General features: G+C 42.9%; 1 protein-coding gene across 8 annotated transcripts in view; it reads left to right on the top strand.

The window, feature by feature from the left end:
- The window catches only part of HTT (huntingtin), a 182,505-nt gene that overhangs the window by 55,556 nt on the left and 103,912 nt on the right, over positions 1 to 23,037 (top strand). For all 8 annotated transcript variants that reach the window (XM_073342650.1, XM_073342649.1, XM_073342651.1 and 5 more), the window contains 7 exons: positions 530 to 669; positions 1,382 to 1,445; positions 2,607 to 2,707; positions 4,896 to 5,042; positions 16,947 to 17,067; positions 17,268 to 17,344; positions 22,099 to 22,250. In XM_073342650.1, the coding sequence (XP_073198751.1) occupies positions 530 to 669; positions 1,382 to 1,445; positions 2,607 to 2,707; positions 4,896 to 5,042; positions 16,947 to 17,067; positions 17,268 to 17,344; positions 22,099 to 22,250 (802 nt within the window). The remainder of the gene's footprint in view (positions 1 to 529; positions 670 to 1,381; positions 1,446 to 2,606; positions 2,708 to 4,895; positions 5,043 to 16,946; positions 17,068 to 17,267; positions 17,345 to 22,098; positions 22,251 to 23,037) is intronic.

Below are 23,037 nucleotides of genomic sequence, written 5' to 3'. Positions count from 1 at the left end.
ATAGACCGTGGCCCCTCAGGACCTGTCTTGCTGAGTCTTGAAGTCTCTTTCCAGAGTTTGGAGCCTTCAGACTTTCCTAGCAGCTGACTAAGCTCCGTGCCGAGCCCCTGTAGAGGCTTTTATTTTATTTTAATACCTCTGCCACACTGACTCTTATTTGTCTCTTTTGAGAGCTAAACGTTCCCAGCCTTTTCACTCTCTTCGTATCTAAGTTTGTTCATTCTTTGAACCATTTTCATCATACATCTCTGGATCCCTTCTATTATTCCCATGTTTTTTGAGATAGGGTACATTTAGGCCACAAAAACAGATTTTTCAAGTTTCATGAAACCTACAATAATATGAGTGTTTTAATTAAAATGTAAAAATAATTCTTAATTCTAGTTTGCTTAACAGTTTCCTTAAAGTGTTAGCAATAGGTTGGTTTTAGGTTTTTATATGTGTAAGCACAAAGTTTGTGCAAGAAGAGACTCTCTCTAAATCCATAAAAGGTAGCATAATAATTAAAAACTTGTTTCTACCTTTTTAGCATTGCATCATGAGCTTGTGCAGTAGCAGTTATAGTGAACTAGGTTTACAGTTAATCATCGACCTCCTTACTCTGAAGAATAGTTCTTATTGGCTAGTAAGGACAGAGCTTCTGGAAACTCTTGCTGAGATAGATTTCCGGTAAGTGTGCATATTTCAATAAGTTGTATTGTGGCTGTGCATACAGTACCTAGTATGGGAGACCTAGCTTGTGAATTGAAGTTTAAATAGCTTGAAAAATTAATGAACCTCTTATAAAACAAATCCTCAAGACTGACAAGAAAGCTGCCATTAACATCAGAGATTACAGGATTGGGCACATTAGCAACTTCTCTGTGTTCTTTTAATCGCTTGAATCTGTCTTCTAAGAAACTGTGAACAGATAAATATGACCCAGTGTTCAAAATAACTGGGGATTCCTGTGAAATCTATTGAAGTCCCAGATATGCAGCACAATTTTTAAGCTCCTTCTGTTAGTCTTTTGTCAACTATTTCCCACTTTTCACTTATTCCAAAACACTGTTTGGGTAAATAATACTGCACTTATGCCTTTGCTTTTACATCCCCTTACTCTCCAAAGGCTTTTTGAGATAGAAGTCTTATTTTAAAAAATAAATTAATAAAAAATTGCCCTAGTTCAGCATGCTGGAAACTTTAGAATGTTGTTTCAATATATTGTTTCTTGAAACAGATTAACTAAAATGTGCTAATTCTGACTTTTTTGCCTAAATTAATAAAAGTAAATTTTAATTCTTTTAAAAATTAATTACACTGTGTAATACTTAAGAAAAATTCTTGTGACTTTAATGATGGTTAGTAACGTGGTCTGCCTTTGTCCGTTTTACCTATTAAGATTAGTCAGCTTTTTGGAAGGAAAAGCAGACAACTTGCACAGAGGTGTTCATCATTATACTGGGGTAAGAAGCATTGTTCCCTCTAATTTTTCCACCCATATGCGGAATGAATTTTGTTATGTGCGCCGATATGGAGGTGATGTGTGACACACCACCTCCATATTGGTGCACATAACAAAATTCATGTGGTGTGGGTGGGGCCGAAGGGTTCGGGGTGTAGGAAGGGGCCTCAGGGCTGGGGTGGGAGTGCAGGGATGTGAGGGCTCTGGCTGGGGGTGTGCGCTCTTGGTTGGGGCTAGGGATGAGGGGCTCAGGGCTGGGGCAGAGGGTTGGAGTGCGGGCTCTGGCATGGGGCTGGGGCAGAGGGTTGGGTGCAGTGGATGAGGGCTTTGCCTAGGGATGCGAGCTCTGGGGTGGGGCTGGGGATGAGGCATTTGGGGTGCAGGAGGGTGCTCCAGGGCTGTGACAGGGGGAGAGGATTCCCCCCAGCTGTCTCTCCCTGCAGCAGCACTTGGGCTTAGTGGGAGAGGCGTCACTCCCTTCCGCGGCAGCTCCGGGGCTGGGGCTGCAGGATGGGCGCCCCTCCTCTGGCCGTGGCAGAATTGGGACCAGTGTAGGGGGGCTATGGTACATCTGGGCTGCCTCAGCCGCTGCTGAGTTCAGGCCGGGGTAGGGGTGTCCCTCCCCTATCTGCAGCAGGTCCCCTGGCAGGTTTCCTGAGCACCTGCGCAGTGCTAAATAGGCTGCTGCGTGCCCATGTGGCAGCGCACCTTACAGGGAATTTAGGTAAGAAGCCTATCTTTTGTATATTATATCAAAGCATTATGGTTGGGGGCTAAGGCACTGATCCAGTAAAACACTTTGTTGTATGATTAATTTTAATCAGGTGCTTAAGACCTGCTGAAGCCAATGGTTCATGCATGTGCTTTGCTGAATCATGGCCTAATTCTTAGTACTGGGCGTAAAGTTCCTTTTCTACTGAAATACAGAGCTTTATAGTATGATTTTAAAAAGTTATAATCAGATTATTTCCCTAGGTAAATAAACAGTTTGTTCAGCAATGTAGAAGTAAAACTGTTATATTGGTAACTTCTATCTACAAAGGAAACATACTTTTACATGTTGGCTCTACAAAATACATCTTTAATAATCTGTAAAGTTCGTCAGAGCAGTTAAAATGTGCTATGATGTTTCATCTTTGCTTATACTAATCTATTCCCATAGCTATTAAAACTTCAGGACAGAGTGCTCAACAGTGTTGTAATTTACCTTCTTGGTGATGAAGACCCCAGAGTGAGACACATAGCTGCAGCTTCTTTGATGAGGTATAAGCTAAAACAAAGGTTTTTAATAATATGCTAGCCTAATACACCATGTACCTGCAACTAAATAATACTTACCACTTACTTAACACTATACATTTTAATTGTTTTTTATATATATATATATATCTATATATATATAGATATATATATATCTATACACACACATACACTACTTGTGATGGAAGGAATACATTATTTCTGAACCACTTTTTGTTTTGAATTATCACACAGTACTTTCCATTTTTTAAAGCATTGCATAAACATTTAATCGTCACAATACTCCTGAGGTGTTAATTCTGCGCCAAAAAATTCTGCACACAGTATTTTAAAATTCTGCATGTTTTATTTATCATAATAACACTCTATAATCACACTAGTTTCAATTATTTTGGTAATTTATTTCAAAATACCTTACAGTATCTACGTCTGTATTGTTACAGACACAAAAAACTCCCCCAGGAGCAGAGAGTTAAAGAAACCCCTATGACAACCCCGTTCCTGTCTCTGTCCCATTGCCTTCAGAGCCCAGCTGTGGGGCCAGACTCCCACCCCCCCTCCTCCCGAGCCCAATTGCAGATTGCCCCCACAGCCCAGACACTTGCACTCCTTCCTCCCTCAGAGCCCAGCTGTGGGGTGCTCCCCAGCTGAGACACTTGCACCTCCTCCCCGCCAGAGCCTAGCTGTGGCCCTCTTCCCCTCTCCCCCCCGCCACCTCCCATCCCGGACACTCTCACCCCATCCTCCCCCAGGGATCCAGAGGGAGAAATAGCCTGATACTGGGTACCAGGTTTGTATGGAGTTGCCTGCACTTTGCTTCCTTACTTCAGGGCATGCTGGGAACTGCAACTGCTGGGACCATCCAGCTCCCTCTTCTTCCCCCTCCCCTCAGCAGTGTCTTCTATTCGGAGCTGGGAACCTGGGCTCTGCTGGGTTCAGCGGCCACTAGTGGCAGCCAGCAGCCCATTTCTGTGAGGGGGGAAAAGGAAATTTTGCGCAGAACATTAATTCTGCACAAATTCTGCATTACGCAGTGGTACAGAATTCCCCCAGGCATAAGGTGTATTATCTCCACTGTACGGATGAGGAAACTGTGACTCCAGTAAGTTGTGATTTATTTAATGACATGGAGGGAGTTGGTGGTTAAGCTTGGACTAAAGTTCAGGTACTGTACTGATTTTTCAGTCTTGTGAAAGGAATTATAGCAGCCAATCCTGTAGCAGATCATCTATGGCTACCATATTCAAGAATGGCATTTGGAAATGAAGGAGTTACATGATTAATCCTTGGGGTGCCACTCTTCAGTATCTCCCATGTCCATGTCTGATTCAGTGGTGTAGCACATAAGCTAGTGTCACAAAAGACTGTTTGTCTGCCTTTGTCTTTTGAATGAAGGGAAAGTTGCCAGAATAGTGGGTGACAATGGAGAGGGCAGGGATTGGGAAAGAATTGTTGTCAGAAGTTGAAGTGGTTTATACAAGCCTGCAAAAGAGAGATCCTCAAAATCCAGGGTGAACAATCAGGAAGTATTGGTCAATGGGTTATCCTGTCACTAAATTATATTGTCTAGTGCTTTTAAATTCCATCTATGTTAACAAAAATGAATTGTAACATCCCACTATAGTTTACACAAGAAATCTGACTCAACATTCAGTTTTCAGTGCACTACGGCTTTTCTAACATGGTAAAATTAGTCAGTTGACTTGCCAGAGTGTGTGTATGTGTCACTCTGTGAATTATTTGGAGTCAGAAGCTAAAGATCTTCTTGGCATGTGTTCTCACTCTGGAAGTGAGATCAGTCTTAGAGAGGGAAAGAGGCAGGGGAAGAAAATTGTTTGTTACTCAGCACCAATCACTGCTGCAGATATTTTTAAATTACTTTGTTTCCAGTGTAAATCTGTTATATTCCTGACTGGAATGCTAGTGGCCACAATAGAGGACAGTGAGGGTAAAGGTAAAATTGGAAAAGAAGGTGGTCTTCAAGTCTCCAGTAAAGATATAAATGATTCCTTTGAGGTAAATGTTTGAGGAGAAAGTGAGTTTGAGTTTAGAGTAACAATTGTCATTTTAAAAATCAACACAGATTTACCCACATGTCTGCCTAAATTGTACATTAGATCAGTTTTTGTGATATCTATCTTTGTAAAAAGGGATTTGCTTACTATTTTACTTGTTTTCTGCTTTATTTAAGACTTGTTCCAAAGCTGTTTTATAATTGTGACCAAGGACAGGCTGATCCAGTAGTGGCAGTGGCAAGAGACCAAAGCAGTGTCTACTTGAAACTCCTAATGCATGAGACTCAGCCTCCATCTCACTTCGCAGTGAGCACTATCACCAGGTACAGTATTTGCAGAATTGCATTTGCCTTGCTCTAGTTCGAGAAACACTGGCCACAGTTAAGTGTGTAAATTCTGTTAAGTGCTCTGTTGTTGCCACAAAGACTTAAGCATGTGCTTAATTTTATGCACTGTGAGTATCTTCATTTACTTCAGTATCTCTTTTCAGGATTGAGGTCTTAGGCTTGATTTTTTTTTCAAGGGTGCAGACCCTTTAGAGTCAATCAGAGCTGCGAATCCTCAGCACTTTGAAAATTAAGCCTTTTATACATAAGAGCCTAAAATTAGCATCAAAACTTAGGAGATTTTATCCACTGCAGTGATGGTTTTAAAAAAATCTTCCCTTTGCTCCTAATCCATTAGAATTATTAAAAGTTAATACTAGAAATCTAATTATTTGTCAGTCATTTTTGCTGTTTGTTTACATTTTGCACTTCATTTAGCTTGAGCTGTGAAATTAGACCGGTCTATTTAGTGAACTGAACCTTTAGTTTTCATCCACAAGCACATTGCTGTTGTGCCTAGAATGCTAACGGGTTGTGAGTTCAATCCCTGAGGGGGCCATTTAGGGATCTGGGGCAAAAATTGGGGATTGGTCCTGCTTTGAGCAGGGGGTTGGACTAGATGACCTCCTGAGGTCGCTTCCAACCCTTATATTCTATGATTCTAACACCAGAAGGAAATAGTTAAGTAAATTGTTTTAATTAAAATTTAAAAATAATTCTTAATTCTATTCATATTATTGTAGGTTTCATGAAACTTGAAAAATCTGTTTTTGTGGCCTAAATGTACTGGTCACCCTATCTCAAAAAACATGGGAATAATAGAAGGGATCCAGAGATGTATGATGAAAATGGTTAGAAGAATGAACAAACTTAGAGTGAAAAGGCTGGGAATGTTTAGCTCTCAAAAGAGACAAAGAAGAGGCAGTGTGGCAGAGGTATTAAAATAAGGAATGGCATAAGATAATCTGGAGCACCCAATGTCACATCTGTCTTTCATTTAACCTTACTGCCATTGGACACTCAATGAAAGTGAAAGGCAATAAATTTAAAACTGATAAAAGGGAATACTTTTTAACACAAAATTCAAATCCGTGAAACTCATTACTCCATGGCAGTGGCATTTTATATTAATGAAACCACCCATAAGTAAATTAGTATATGTTTTTAAAAAGGGATATAAACATCATGTTTCAAGACATAATTCAACCATCAACTGATGAGATCAGGAAGAAACTTTCTGTATTGGGAGGATGGTAATTCCATAAATGGCACAATAGGTTTTCCAAAAACTTTTCTGAAGCATCAGGCTCTGATCAGTCTCTGACAAAATACTGAATTATATGGATCACCGTTCTCATTAGGTAAGGCAGCTCCCATGAATTGCTGTCTTTTTTTGTATATGACCTGTTCATATATACCAAATCAATCCCTTTTTTCTGGTCATTCTGTCTATTAAAATAATTTGTGTTTTCAAGTGCATCTCTTTTCCCTCTTACATTTAAAACCAAACCTCTTATATGTAATGGAATAATATAAAATAAGTCAAATGTATTCTAATCTGGAGGAAAAGGTTTTTCGTCCTTAAAACTATTGCATGTTGTGTTAACGTAGTAGGGTGTTTTGCTGCATTAGAGCTTTCTTCTGTTTAACCTTTAAGTGATAGTTATTTTAATTCTATGCTTATATTATTTTCTCCAATATTAAAGTTTACCAAATGCTATGAAATTAAACATTCAGTGATGAAAGATGTAATCTCATATAATGAGGTGCAAAATGTGCTTTATGAAAGAGCATTTTTTTGATTTTACATGAGTATATTAGACTGATTAAAGCATGGTAATAGTCTTAAAAGGGTCTATAAAATGAAATTTTGAGTGGTTCTTTGTGTGATTTCCCATGGCAATTCCACTGTAGATGTGTGTGTGCCTCGTGCAAAGATGTCAGATTTTTTTTTCCCACCTCAGCAGTATCAGTCAGCCTGGCTTGAGTGCCCTCTGCTGCCACAAGCGCTGTGTGCTGGTATAAGAGAGTTGTCCCCAACTTCCCCCTCCCCTTCCTTCTTACTGCCAGTGATGGTTGTCAGAGCAATCTCAGACTTGTTTATTCGTTTGCATTTCTCACTCATCATAAATAGTTGTTATTTATTGTTAGTTGTTAGTTTCTCAAGTGAATTAGTGTTAGGTTTCTGTTTGTGTCCTTTTGGATCATTTCTTTTCATTCAGTACTGGGCTGACATTAGTGACAAGTGTCACATCTGCAAAGGCTTCAAACCACAGTAAGGATAGAGCAGCGAAACGCAAGCGCTTGCTTATGGAAGCAGTACCTCAACCCTCCAGCTGAAACAGTGCGAGGGGAGAGTGCCCCAAATACTTCACCATCTGTACACAGCGCTCCATCACATGTATCTTCAGCTCCGTGTTCCTGATCCTTGGTACTGTAGAAGAGACCCAGACCTTCCTTGGGTTCAGTATCTTGTTCTTCCACATTGGTGTTGAGATGAGATAGGAGCAAGGACTCTAAGCATGTAGCAGAGAGAGCTGCGCCAGGAGCCTCGCCTATTAAGAGGGGCTTGATGCCTCTGGGCCTGTGCTAGGTCTGTGAGGCTGTTCCCTAAGAAGCATTTGAGGAGCCAACGGTCGATGCTGTTCCCATCTACGCAAGAGGCATATGCAGTGTCTCGGTGCAGGTTTCACCAGCATTGGAAACCATCCAACTGCTTCCTGCACCTACGGCTCAACCCTCACCGCATTGAGAAGCCCCCAGTACCACTATCTAGTCCTCTTCTCAAACCAGTTCTATCAAGAGGGAGGCTCCCTTTCTTCCTTTGGTATCGCCATCCCCAGGTTCAGGTTACCTCTTTTTGGTAGAGTCAGCATCAGTGTCTCCATTATGTGAAGCTTCTGACTGCTCGGACTTGGAAGTGCAACCCTCTGTATCTCACCTGGGGCACAGTGCACTTACCTTCCTTCAAGATCGTCAGGGCCATGAATAATGCAGCAACCCAAACATTGGCCTTTCCCTAAAGAGCAATGGCCTGGATAAAGATGGGTCCTGGGTCCATACCAGTAGCCACTCTGGGCTGCATGGGGCATCCCTCTTCTAGTCAGGACCTCATTTCAACCATCTTGTCAGTTGTGGGGACTGCATCAGATGTGACAGTACCAGGAACATTGTTCTCCAATATCTGACGTTGAAATGGGTACTGGGCCCCAAGAGCATCTCTCCAGTGTCCAGTATTCTGACTGGTCCTGGCCAGCCAGCCTTCTTGGGTAGCTCCTCCACCATAGATTATGGAGTTGCCACCACTTCAGATGCTGGCTGCATCCTTGTCTTTGTCACCAGATGAAGCAGTGGGAGATTGATCTCCTCCGAAGACCACAGGACCCACTGAAACTGGTTTCAGTTTTGGCACTGAAGAATTCTCACAAGTTGGTGAACATTCTAATATTTGCCACCCTTTCTAAGATTGATCTGCCAGTCAATGAAGCAGTCGTGGAACTGGTCAAGACTCTGTGGCAGACACCCTCTTCCCTAGCTCTTACAGTGAAATGAGCTGACTGGAGGTATTTTGTTCCCTCTAAAGGGTATACACATGTTTTCTATCACCAGCTCTGTGTTCTGTTGTAGTAGGAGTTGCTAATGAGTGGGAAAGGCAGGGTTACCAAGCCTCCACAGGTAAGAGCAAAGACTAGACTCGTTTGGTCATAAACTTTATTCCTTAGGAGGCCTGCAGTTTGGGATTGCAAACCAGCAGACGCTCCTGAGTCGATAAGAATACATACTCTGGGAGAATATTGCTAAATTGAGGACAAAGGGGCATAGCGAGCAGATCGAGGGACGTGATCGTTCCCCTCTATTCGACATTGGTGAGGCCTCATCTGGAGTACTGTGTCCAGTTTTGGGCCCCACACTTCAAGAAGGATGTGGATAAATTGGAGAGAGTCCAGCGAAGGGCAACAAAAATGATTAGGGGACTGGAACACATGAGTTATGAGGAGAGGCTGAGGGAGCTGGGATTGTTTAGCCTGCAGAAGAGAAGAATGAGGGGGGATTTGATAGCTGCTTTCAACTACCTGAAAGGGGGTTCCAAAGAGGATGGCTCTAGACTGTTCTCAATGGTAGCAGATGACAGAACGAAGAGTAATGGTCTCAAGTTGCAGTGGGGAAGGTTTAGATTGGATATTAGGAAAAACTTTTTCACTAAGAGGGTGGTGAAACACTGGAATGCGTTACCTAGGGAGGTGGTAGAATCTCCTTCCTTAGAGGTTTTTAAGGTCAGGCTTGACAAAGCCCTGGCTGGGATGATTTAACTGGGAATTGGTCCTGCTTTGAGCAGGGGGTTGGACTAGATGACCTTCTGGGGTCCCTTCCAACCCTGATATTCTATGATTCAAATTACCAGAGGATTTCAAGCAAGAGTTCTCTGTGGTGGAGGAGAAGGGCTAACTAGTCGCTGAGACTGCCGTCCAGGACAGTCTGGATAGTGAAGATTCAGCAGTGCCAGGAGAAGGCGGTCATGATTACAGTCCTCTGGATGACCCACAGAAGTACAGCAGATCATACAGAACCTTCTGTTTGAAGGCCTTACCCTGTTCTCTGAGGGAAATGACAGGCTTCAAAGTCTTTAAGATTCCAGGGCAACAGTGACCACTCCAGTGACTAAAAGAAAGCATTTTCATCAACAACAACCCTTAGGATACCATAGCGTTGGTGTCCCCAAGATCTGCCTAGGAAAAGGAGAAGGAGCTATAAAAGGCGCCCTTCTCTTTAGTGTCAGTGAGCTCATCCCATCCAGCTACCTCTTCCAGGCAGGCATTTTGATGGGGTTGTTGAGGACTGTATACCAGTCTCCTCACTTCCGTCCCACCTTTTTTGTTTTCAATTTTTTTTTGTCCTGATTTCTAGGTGCCAGGACGCACACAACATCAGAGCAGAGGATCTTAAGCACAGTGGAACAGGTGTGTGCCATCCAATGTACTTCAGACTCCCTCCCCCCCCCCCCCCGGTCTCTGTTCAGGAACCACTTTCATAAGACTGCCCCTCAGCAGGAGGTCCAGTCTCTTCTCCAGACAGGGGCCAGAGAGGAAGTACTGTTGGACCTTAGGAGAAAAGGTTTCTATTCATGTTACTTCTTGACCCTCAAGACAAAAGGAGGTCTCAGGCCCATATTAGCTCTAAGGGAGTTGAACAAATTCCTGAACAAAGTAAAACTTCACATGGTTACCCTAGCATCAATTATCCCTTCCCTGGGACCAGGAGACTGGGACAAGGAGCGCCAAGATCAGCTCTGTACACTGCAGCCCAGTATGGCTGGGGTTGGTTAATTTCAGCCGAGCCTCCCTTTCTTCCAGCCTGGATTTGAGCCAATAGGTTTGTAAAAGGGAGAGCCAGAGCCGGGGAAGAAGACATTTGCCTGACCTGAGCTGCAGGGAGCCAAGAAAGTAGATTTAAAACCAAAAATCAGCTAGCAGGACCCCTTTCCAATCACCCAGCTTCCAGGGTTTGATTTCTGAAAACAGCTGTGTAGCTAACCCCAAGCCAACCCCGGGGAAGAAGTAAAGGGGAGCTGAAATCAAGCCAACTTCACCTTTGATCCTGTAGTACGGGCTTCATCCCTGGAGGCATGGTGCTCCGTGCCCCATTGGGCACATGGCCCTGTCTCATCCCACCCCACCTTTTATCCGTGCGGCTCTCCTCACCGACTAACCTGCCTCCCCCACCCTGCCCACTTCGTTAACCATCTTTCCCTGCATCATAGGGTGCACTACCTACTATGGAACAGTGAGAAAGAACACATTTGGGCAAAAAGAAACCCTGGCTAATGTGCTGCTCTCTCCAAAGTGCCCCTGGCTTTCGCTAAGTATCTTATTAGCTTCCACAAACTACTTTTCCTTGCCTGCAGATTATGGTGATCGAAGCCCAAGAAGCCTTGGAATGCAATTTCTTCCAAGGACATGCTCAGTTGAGAAATGACATTGACTTAGTGTGCAAAAGAATGTAGTAAGAAGAGCATGGAATAGATTTGATTAACTCTATTGAGCTACTTGTGAATGACATTATATATATGTACATATAATTGTTTGGAATATTTGTTTAGTGACTTTTTTTTATTCCTTTTGAGTGCTTAAACAGCTACATCTCGCGAATAGTTGACACTATCAGTTCACAATGCTTCCCTTCAGCCTGGCAGGTGCTCATTGGGTATTCACAAATTGCTTGGTGGTGGTAGCAGCTCATCTTTGAAAATTAGGTATCTGTCTTCTCCATACCTGGATGACTAGTTGATCAGAGGCTGATCAGAATCGCTGGTCATTTCTAGGATATCCACCCCTTTATCCATATTCAATGCTCTGGGGCTCCTAGTGAATCGAGAAAAATCAATATTGAAACCTGTATAGACAATCAAATTCATTGGAACAGTCCTCATCTCTACAGAGGCCAGAGCTTTTCTACTACAAAACAAGTTTGAAAGCATTTGAGATCTAGGATTTCCAATGAAAGCTTGTTTGCTCACAACAGCACACGTGTCTCAGGCTGCTGGATTACATGGAAACATGTACTTACACAGTGCAAAAGGCCAGACTGCAGTTCAGTAAGCTGCAAGCATGGCTAACATAAGTATATGCCCCGAGTTGTCACCATTTGGACAAGTGGTACGAGTGACAGAGCTAGTCTTGGTGTTTCTAGTCTGGTGGATAGATTCTCTAAAGGTGTGCATGGGCATTCCCTCCCTTCCCGCGCTACTAATACTCACTCTAGTCACGGACACATCATCTTTAGGTTGGGGAGCTCACATTGGGTCCCTGAAGACACAAGGTCTTTGGTCATCTCAAGACCTAGAAACTCACATAAATGTGAGGGAGTTAAGAGCAGTACATCTGCCTGCTCAATCTTCCTTCCCCACAGAGTGGGGAAAAATATCTTAGAGGAAACTGGATTGCCCTATCATTTACACCATCATCTGTCAGTCCAGAGATGATGCCAGTTTTGGACGGGTGATCCTGCAATCACTGTTCAGATAGACTCTGAATCCACCTCCTCTGCCACTTGCTTGTGAGTCACCTACAGTGGAATTCTGATGTGGAATCACTCAAAGAAGAAACGGTTACCTATTTTTCTGTACCTGTGGTTCTTCAAGATGTCCATTTCACAACCTGCCCACCTTCACTTCTGCATTGGAGTCACAATGGCACAAAGGAACTGAGGGGGATGTGGGGTGGCTCCCCCTCTTAGACCACCACACAGTGAGACTCACCAAGCCCTCGGATTGCTACCCCTTCCTGCTTCTCCATGTGGGCACCAATGATACTGCCAAGAATGACCTTGAGCAGATCACTTCAGACTTCGTGGCTCTGGGAAGAAGCATAAAGGAGTTTGAGGTACAAGTGGTGGTCTCGTCCATCCTCCCTGTGGAAGGAAAAGGCCCGGGTAGAGACCGTCGAATCACGGAAGTCAACAAATGGCTACACAGGTGGTGTCGGAGAGAAGGCTTTGGATTCTTCGACCATGGGATGGTGTTCCAAGGAGGAGTGCTAGGCAGAGACGGGCTCCGCCTAACAAAGAGAGGGAAGAGCATCTTCACAAGCAGGCTGGCTAACCTAGTGAGGAGGGCTTTAAACTAGGTTCACCGGGGGAAGGAGACCAAAGCCCTGAGGTAAGTAGGGAAGTGGGATACTGGGAGGAAGCAGGAGCGTGTGAGCAGGGAGGGCTCCTGCCTCATACTGAGAAAGATGGATGATCAGCGAGTTACCTTAAGTGCCTATACACACATACAAGAAGCTTGGGAAACAAGCAGGGAGAACTGGAAGTCCTGGCACAGTCAAGGAATTATGATGTGATTGGAATAACAGAGACTTGGTGGGATAACTCACATGATTGGAGTACTGTCATGGATGGACAGGCAGGGCAGAAAAGGTGGGGGAGTTGCATTGTATGTAAGAGAGCAGTATGACTGCTCAGAGCTCCGATATGAAACTGCAGAAAAACCTGAGTGTCTCTGGATTAAGTTTAGAAGCGTGAGCAACAAGGGTGATCTAATGGTGGGAGTCTGCTATAGACCACCGGACCAGGGGGATGAGGTGTACGAGGCTTTCTTCCGGCATCTAATGGAAGTTACTAAATCGCAGGCCCTGGTTCTCATGGGAGACTTCAATCACACTGATATTTGCTAGGAGAGCAATACAGAGGTGCACAGACAATCCAGGAAATGTAGGAGACAATTTCCTGGTGCAAGTGCTGGAGGAACCAACAAGGAGCAGAGCTCTTCTTGACCTGCTGCTCACAAACCGGGAAGAATTGTAGGGGAAGCAAAAGTGGAGGGGAACCTGGGAGGCAGTGACCATGAGATGGTCAAGTTCAGGATCCTGACACAAGGAAGAAAGGAGAGCAGCAGAATACGGACCCTGGACTTCAGAAAAGCAGACTTTGACTCCCTCAGGGAACGGATGGGCAAGATCCCCTGGGAGAATAACATGAAGGGGAAGGGAGTCCAGGAGAGCTGGCTGTATTTTAAAGAATCCTTATTGAGGTTACAGGGACAAACCACCCCGATGTGTAGAAAGAATAGTAAATATGGCAGGTGACCAGCTTGGCTTAACAGTGAAATCCTTGCTGATCTTAAACACAAAAAAGCTTACAAGAAGTGGATGATTAGACAAGTGACCAGGGAGGAGTATAAAAATATTGCTCAGGCATACAGGAGTGAAATCAGGAAGGCCAAATCACACCTGGAGTTGCAGCTAGCAAGAGATGTTAAGAGTAACAAGAAGGGTTTCTTCAGGTGTATTAGCAACACGAAGAAAGTCAAGGAAAGCGTGGGCCCATTACTGAATGAGGGAGGCAACCTAGTGACAGAGGATGTGGAAAAAGCTAATGTACTCAATGCTTTTTTTGCCTCTGTCTTCACGAACAAGGTCAGCTCCCAGACTACTGCACTGGGCAGCACAGCATGGGGAGGAGGTGACCAGCCCTCTGTGAAGAAAGAAGTGGTTCTGGATGATTTAGAAAAGCTGGACGAGCACAAATCCATGGGGCCGGATGCACTGCATCCGAGACTGCTGAAGGAGTTGGTTGATGTGATTGCAGAGCCATTGGCCATTATCTTTGAAAACTCATGGTGATCGGGGGAGGTCCTGGACGACTGGAAAAAGGCTAATGTAGTGCCCATCTTTTAAAAAAGGAAGGAGGAGGATCTGGAGAACTACAGGCCAGTCAGCCTCACCTCAGTTCCTGGAAAAATCATGGAGCAGGTCCTTAAGGAACCAATTTTGAAGCACTTAGAGGAGAGGAAAGGGATCAGGAACAGTCAGCATGGATTCACAAAGGGCAAGTCATGCCTGACTGACCTAATGGCCTCCTATGACGAGATAACTGGCTCTGTGGATGAGGGGAAAGCAGTGGACGTGTTATTCCTTGACTTTAGCAAAGCTTTTGACGCGGTCTCCCACAGTATTCTTGCCAGCAAGTTAAAGTAGTATGGGTGGAGGAATGGACTATAAGGTGGATAGAAAGTTGGCTAGATCATCGGGCTCAACAGGTAGTGATCAATGGCTCCATGTCTAGTTGGCAGCCGGTATCAAGTGGAGTGCCCCAAGGGTCGGTCCTGGGGCCGGTTTTGTTCAGTATCTTCATTAATGATCTGGAGGGTGCATGGATTGCACCCTCGGCAAGTTTGCAGATGACACTAAACAGGGAGGAGAGGTAGATATGATGGAGGGTAGGGATAGGATACAGAGCGCCCTAGACAAATTAGAGGATTGGGCCAAAAGAAATCTGATGAGGTTCAACAAGGACAAGTGCAGAGTCCTGCACTTAGGACGGAAGAATCCCATACATTGCTACAGATTAGCCATTCGGTCCCTAGGCAGCAGTTCTGCAGAAAAGGACCTAGGGGTGACAGTGGACGAGAAGCTGGATATGAGTCACCAGTGTGCTGCTGTTGCCAAGAAGGCTCGTGGCATTTTGGGCTGTATAAATAGGGGCATTGCCAGCAGATCGAGGGACATGATCGTTCCCCTCTGTTCGACATCGGTGAGGCCTTACCGATGTCGTACTGTGTCCAGTTTTGGGCCCCACACTACAAGAAGGATGTGAAAAAATTGGAAAGCGTCCAGCGGAGGGCAGAAAAAATGATTAGGGGACTGGAACACATGACTTATGAGGAGAGGCTGAGGGAACTGGGTTTGTTTAGTCTACGGAAGAGAAGAATGAGGGGGGATTTGATAGCTGCTTTCAGCTTCCTGAAAGGGGGTTCCAAAGAGGATGGATCTAGACTGTTCTCATTGGTAGCAGATGACAGAATGAGGAGTAATGGTCTCAAGTTGCAGTGGGGGAGGTTTAGGTTGGATATTAGGAAAAACTTTTTCACTAGGAGGGTGGTGAAACACTGGAATGCGTTACCTAGGGAGGTGGTGGAATCCCCTTCCTTAGAAGTTTTTAAGGTCAGGCTTGACAAAGCCCTGGCTGGGATGATTTAGTTGGAGATTGGTCCTGCTTTGAGCAGGGGGTTGGACTAGATGACCTCCTGAGGTCCCTTCCAACTCTGATATTCTATGATTCTATGAATGGTGACTGTGCGTGCTCAAATCACCCTTATGTGTACTGCTGTGGGGGGGGGGGGAGGGATCTGATATCTGTGCACTAGCCATACACACACCTGCAGTGGAATGGGCATGTGCAACACATCTTCAAGAAAAACAGTTACAGAAAGGTAGGTAACTGTCTCTTTCCATATTCTTGATGCCTAGATCAGCAAATCAATCTGGGAATTCTGCCTGTGTCATCACCACCAGCAATGAGTCAGCTAGGCAGAAAAAAATCCAGTTTGTGCTCTCATAGCTATGAGCATTCAAAATCAATCAATCAGTCAACCAAGCATTTGTTGGTGAAGTAGGAAACAGATCTTATTTGACATGTCTACACTCACATTGCCTTTCACTTAAGGTGCTGTAATTTACAGTCATTTTTATCATCTTTCTTACACTTCAAAACAAAAACTGATGTAAAAATGTAAATCCATTTTGTACATTTCCAAGGATGGGAGAAGCCACCTGCATTACATGATTCAATATTAAAGTATTTCATTATAACCTCAAACTCTCCCTTTATAAAACATGAGGATCAGAGTGACTTAGAAGTGAATTATTGTGTTTAAGGTTTTTAATTTTTAATATGATAGTGTGTCCCCCATTACTCTCCCTTACTGCCAACTATGTTCTTAATAATATACCTTTACAGTTTCTCTTGAGTCTGGAGACAGCCTGAGCCATACAGTTATAAGAGCCTACTGTGTGGATTAAGTTGCAGGGTTCAGGTCTTAGGTTGTAAACTCTTTGAGGGCAGGGACTTGATTATCTTATTTGTAAAATGTCATGTGTGCACAGTGCTACAGAAACAATAAAGCTAAAACAAATTAAGAAATAGTATAAAATACAGATTGCAAAGCTTTTAAGCTTTTCATTTAATACTCGAAGGAAGCAATTTCACTACTTTGTGGTCTGAAACAGTTAGATATGTTTAAGCAGAAACTAAGAGCCAATGCTAGAAGGGGATAACTTATAAAGAGCTTAGTTAGGTATTGAAAATCAGTCTGTTGCTATGCACTGGCAGTGCAATGAGATCAGCTATTTTAAAAAAAAAAACTGCTTTAGTGCATCCATCAGTAATACCATTAGAGCTTGTAGTTTAAAATGTAATTCTATAAAGATGAAGTTAATTGGGATTTAGAATGTGGGTATGATTGTGTTGCATTTCATTGTTTCATCTTGTTTGTTAATATCTGGTGGACATTTAGTGCAATTATCTCCTCAACCATCATTCATGTTTAATTTTAACGATTTTTAACAAGATACAGTTTGACTTTTATATACTCATGTTTTAGTTAGTTAATTATGTTTGATTCAGAACGTACAGGGGTTACAACATGGTGCAAAGTCCAACAGATGTCACTATGGAAAACAACCTTTCCAGGATTATCTCAGCAGTTTCCCAGGCATTGACAACATCAACTACAAGAGCACTTACAGTGAGTATTTTTATAATCTATAAATAACATACTTTTAATAAAGGGCTATATATAAATAAATTCAGTACTTTCTTGCTGTATGTATGTGCCTTTAGTGTCATATAGCATGTAATGAAGAAATGATAAAGATGGAAATACAATATATTTTGCTGCTATCTCCTATACTGTTAACATTGTACCATCTTCCTTAATTTTTTCAGTTTGGCTGCTGTGAAGCTTTGTGTCTTCTCTCCACAACATTTCCAGTCTGCACATGGACTGTAGGATGGCACTGTGGGTATGTTTCTTCATCCAGTATACAAGCTTCTAGAATTCATAGATATTAAGGTCAGAAGGGACCATTATGATCATCTCGTCTGACCTCCTGCACAATGCAGGCCACAGAATCTCACCCACCCACTCTTGCGAAAAACCTCACCTATGTCTGAGCTATTGAAGTCCTCAAATCATGGTTTAAAGACTTCAAGGAGCAGAGAATCCTCCAGCAAGTGACCCATGATACAGAGGAAGGTGAAAAATACAGCCCCATGATACAGCCCCATGATACAGAGGAAGGTGAAAAAACCCCAGGGCCTCTTCCAATCTGCCCTGGAGGAAACTTCCTTCCCGACCCCAAATATGGCAATGAGCTGAACCCTGAGCATGTGGGCAAGATTCACCAGCCAGATAACCACAAGAATTCTCTGTAGTAATTCAGATCCCGCCCCATCTAACATCCCATTTGGCCTATTTTTCATGAATATTTAAAGATCAATTAATTGCCAAAATCATGTTATCCCATCATACCATCCCCTCCATAAACTTACTGAGTTTAATCTTGAAGCCAAATAGGATGTTTGCGCCCACTGCTTCCCTTGGAAGACTATTCCAGAACTTCACTCCTCTGATGGTGAGAAACCTTCATCTAATTTCAAGTCTAAACTTCCCGATGGCCAGTTTATATCCATTTGTTCTTGTGTCCACATTGGTACTGAGCTTAAATAATTCCTCTCCGATATTTATCCCTCTGATATATTTATAGAGAGCAATCCCCTCAACCTTCTTTTGGTTAGGCTAAACAAGCCAAGCTCTTTGAGTCTCCCTTCATAAGGCAGGTTTTCCATTCCTCGGATCATCCTAGTAGCCCTTCTCTGTACCTGTTCCAGTTTGAATTCATCCTTCTTAAACGTGGGAGACCAGAACTGCACACAGTATTCCAAGTGAGGTCTTACCAGTGCCTTGTATAACGGTACTAAAACCTCCTTATCTCTACTGGAAATACCTCGCCTAACGTATCCGAAGACCTCATTAGTTTTTTTCACGGCCATATCACGTTGGCGGCTCATAGTTATCCTGTGGTCAACCAGTACTCCAAGGTCCTTCTCCTCCTCCATTACTTCTAATTGATGCGTCCCCAGCTTATAACTAAAATTCTTGTTATTAGCAAAGCCCTCTAGTTCCTTGCTGATCCCTCCCATCTTCCACTCCCTGTATGCTTCCTGCTTTTTTTAATCACCTCTCTGAGATGCTTGCTCATCCAGCTTGGTTAACAAAAACAGAGGACACTCATTCAGGTATCAGAAGCCCTGCTTTAATTATTTCCCGTTAAGCCTCACTTAGCAGTTGTTTAAAGATTTCATTTAGACAGGCCTAAAATTATTAGGCTCATCACAGGCTGGCATTGAACCAAATAACAGCACTTTCCGCAATCTTAAATAATACAGTCGAAATTCTTTGGTATTGGTTGTAACTGTTAGAAAAAATCGTTTTTTGTGAGTCAAATGGAAATGGACAAAATGTTGTGGTGGTAGAGGGGGAGCGGAAGTATTTTTCAAGCTTTTGAAGGAATGTTATAAACTCTGGAGTGGTAAATAAAAATATGTAGAGGGGGAAAAAAAGCCTTATGGGGTGGGGGGGGGTCTGAATTTTTCACGTGGCCTATTCCTTGGGTCTGTGTTGTAAGTGTTTGGCAATGGAAACTGGTGTATAGCTGTTTTTCTAAAAGGGACTGGCAGATGCTTCCTAGTTGCTTTTATTGGGAAGTCTGTGAGAAATGGAACACACTAGTTGAAGTGCATACTTCCACTTATGTGGCTAAAATGATTTTGAAAGTCCTAAGATACTGTCTGTCTTCCGAAGAGATCTGTTACTGTAGCCTTGTTAATGTTAGGGTTTGATCCTGTCTTTGGATACCAGTGTGTGTATTGCTGCATGTCCACTAAAAATCAGTTACTGCACAGGTGTAAATATTGTAGCTGATTTTAGATGTTGCGTGGCTGTGCATCTGCTTGGTTTGTGGGATTTTTTGTTTTGGTCAAACCTTGTTGTTCCAAGTGTTCTTATTTATATTTGTGTGTGTGTGTGTTTCTGCTGCATCTGCTATTTTCAGTTAACCAAATATACAGTAATAAACTAGTGCGATCATCTGTTTGTACTTCCCATGCCGACTGTGCTTCTTTTGCTTGTGTTTGGTGCTCCTCCTAGGGCCGGGTCTAAGGCTGGCAACAGGAGGCCAGGACAGGGACCGCCCTGGGCCGGGACCCCTGCGTTGAACCCGCTGCCCCGCCTCACACAGGGGCTCATTGGTTGACTGAGAGGGGCTGGGGGAAAAAAAAGGATGGCCGGAATATCGCCCCTGGAAGTGTGCCGCTCCACGCATGTGCTTGCTTTGCTGGTGCCTAGAGCCAGTCCTGGCTGCTCCTCCCTTACATTAGGCTTCTGTTCAAGTCCTTCAAGTTCACATGTTTGCTTGGGTACTGGTTTCTCTCCCTATTTTCACATATACAGAATTAGTCTCTCACATGCTTTCTCATGTTTTTGACTTCAGCGTTTTTTCTCCCTTTCTGGTGGCTGAATCGCAAGGGGAATTTGTGCCTTAATTTCATTACTTATGGTAAAATTTCAAAATCTTGCTGCTTCTCTGGTTGCCTGAAGTTGTGTTGTGAAGTCTAATCTCTTTAAAGATGGTGTATCTTTTTAGTTCATCTTGCTCTATCTTTCTATACCAGGCTCCATTTTGCAATACTGTTGCAATTAGCAGTCAATCCATTCAGTTTACTATGTGCGACGTTTGTGTGCTGAAAGCCAATCTTTTTGAGCTACAGTCTTCTCGTTTTACAGGTGGAATAGGTTCAGACCTGATCAATATTTGACCAGGAAGAAGGATGGATAAAAATCTATAGTTTTTTTGGGGTTGGGGTTTTTTGTTTTTATTTTTGAAAAATTAAAAAGTGTTTTTTAATTGGATTTTTTATTTTAAGTTATATTTTTTTACTTTTTAAAAATAAACCTGTTTAAAATGAAATCCGAATTTAATACAAAATATGTTGAGTCCTAAACTTGTTATAGTTTAGTTGTAAATGTGAAACATATTTATAGGAGATGTTTATGTACCAAAGCATTTAAAGTTGTTTTGTTTAATAAAAATAAATTTATATGCTGTTTTGGGTCTAATTAAATTCCAGTTACCATCCTAATGCAGCTTGACGCAAATGAGCAAAAGGTTAATTATCTAGTAAATAAGCAACATATCATTCACCATTTGCTAGTATACTAATATAAAAATATACAGCCAATAAGAACCTGAAAATATTAAACTATATAATTGCTTCAATAAATGTATATAGTTATAGTAAACCTTCCTAGGTAGCAAAAAGATTTACCAAATCTAGTGCAAAAGCTTTATTTAGTTGGAAATCAACATGTTTGAATGGTTATATCAACCAACAAAAACTCACCTTTCTTTAGAAAATAACTGAAGTACAAATGGAAATGCTGATTAAAATTGATAATTTAAATAAAAATAAATAAAACCAAAACCACCCTCAAATAAAAACCACCCTCAAGATGCATGCAGTACTCCTCCATGATTTCATGGTCATGTTATTGTCTTTTTGGCTTTCTCTTTTCCCAAGCTCTCCGAATGGTTGTTTCCTCTTGTTGTTCTTGTATTAATTTAGATTGTAAACTCTGTGGAGTAGAAACTCATTTTGGTAACATGTTGTGTGCATTGATGGTGGGAGGGGGCTCCAGGTAGGGTGTTGGGGTGCAGGAGGGTGCTCTGGGTTGGGGCAGGGTGTTGGGGTGTGGGAGGGGGCTTCGGGCTGGACAGGGAGTTGGGATGTGTTAGGGGGAGCGGGCTCTTGGGCGGTGCTTACATCAGGCGGCTCCTGGGAAGCAGTGGCATGTCATCATCCCCCGTCTTAGGCAGAAGTGCAGCCAGGCGGCTCTGCGTGCTGCAGGTGCCTCCCCTGCAGCTCCCATTGGGCGCAGTTCCTGGCCACTGGGAGCTGCGCAGTTGGCACTCAGGGTGGGGGCAGTGCACAGAGGCACCTTAGCCATCCCTCCACCTAAGAGCCAGAGAGACATGTCGCTACTTCCTGGGAGCTGCGCGGAGCCTGCCAGCCCCGCGCCAACCGGACTTTTAAGAGCTGCCAGGGTCCCTTTTCCACTGAATGTTCCGGTCGAAAACTGGACACCTGGCTAGCCCCTAATCTTAACTGGTGTCCCTCAATACGTCTAGAACTAAGGGAAACCGTTTCTGTGCTGTGTTTGAGCTTAACTTTTGAAACATTTAAATCTACATCCTTTTCCATTGTTATTCTTAGTATGTGCCTATTTCTAAACATCTTTAACAGAGCATCCAAACACGTATTACGTATTTGCAAGCATTTTAATTCGATAGTTCATTATAACAAACCATTGTTTTGTGTTCCATCATGCCTTAATATTGAAATATGCAAATTAGCAAATTGTTATTTAATTGTTGTCCACCCATAGGTTCCCTAAGTAGTGGTGGTGATCACTGCAGTAGCAAAGCCCTCTAGTTCTTCATTGGATGCACAACAGCTTCCATGTTAATCTTTGCTGAAACTTTTTGTGTGTATACTTAATCAAGATACTAAAGGTAGTTCAGCCATACAGATAGATCAGTAGTTTCTAATTAATAAGAAATATAAAGTTAAAACTATGTACCACACTGTTCTTAGTTTCCATAAGACTGAAAATTTGCCTAGGAAGACATGTATGACAATTTCATAATTAAACTTTCAGTGCTTCCCAGCTGAGTCCTTTGGAGGAATCTCGGAAGAGCTGTACCATTGGAATGGCTGGAATGGCTTTGTCCCTTCTTTCAACGGCCTGGTTCCCACTGGATCTTTCTGCACATCAAGATGCTTTGATTTTGGCTGGAAACTTGCTTGCAGGTAGACAAAAATTGTTGGGCTGTGTCAGTGTGTGCTCAGTGTTATAATCTACATTATGTAGTCAGAATGCCCCAACATCATTTCACTCTAAGCGATAAAATACTTGCAAGCTTCAGAGCTGAAGAAATGCAGGGCAAAAAAAAAAGAAGTTGTTATACCCATGGGGTTTTGGATTATCTTTCAAGTCTAATGGTTTCTCCTTGTTGGGCTGGGCTGATGCTCCTGCTAGATCTGTGGGCCTTCTCAAATTTTAATAATATTTGTACAGTTGGCTTTCCTTATATATGACCTGATATTATTGTAAGGATATTAAGTATCAGAGGAGTAGCCACGTTAGTTTGTATCCACAAAAACAGCAAGGAGTCTGTGACACCTTAAAGACTAACAGATTTATTTGGGCATAAGGTTTCATGGGTAAAATACCCCACTTCTGTAATTTTCACTCCATGCATCTGAAGAGACAGGCATAAATATACTGGCACATGAAGAGAAGGGAGTTACTTTACAAGTGGAGAACTAGTGTTGACAAGGCCAATTCAGTCAGAGTGGATGTGGTCCACTACCACTAAATGATGAGGAGGGGTCAATACTAAGAGAGGGAAAATTGCTTTTGTAGGGAGCCAGCCACTCCCAGTCCCTATTCAAGCCCAAATGAATGGTGTTAAGCTTGCAAATGAATTGTAGCTCTGCAGTTTCTCTTTGAAGTTCGTTTTTGAAGTTTTTTTGTTGAAGGATGGCTACTTTTAAATCTGTTGTTGAATGCCTAGGGAGACGGAAATATTCTCCT

The sequence above is a fragment of the Lepidochelys kempii genome, chromosome 4 (genome assembly GCF_965140265.1).
Source record: "Lepidochelys kempii isolate rLepKem1 chromosome 4, rLepKem1.hap2, whole genome shotgun sequence".
Classification (NCBI taxonomy): Eukaryota; Metazoa; Chordata; order Testudines; family Cheloniidae; genus Lepidochelys; species Lepidochelys kempii.
This window is presented reverse-complemented; position numbering and strand designations above follow the sequence as displayed.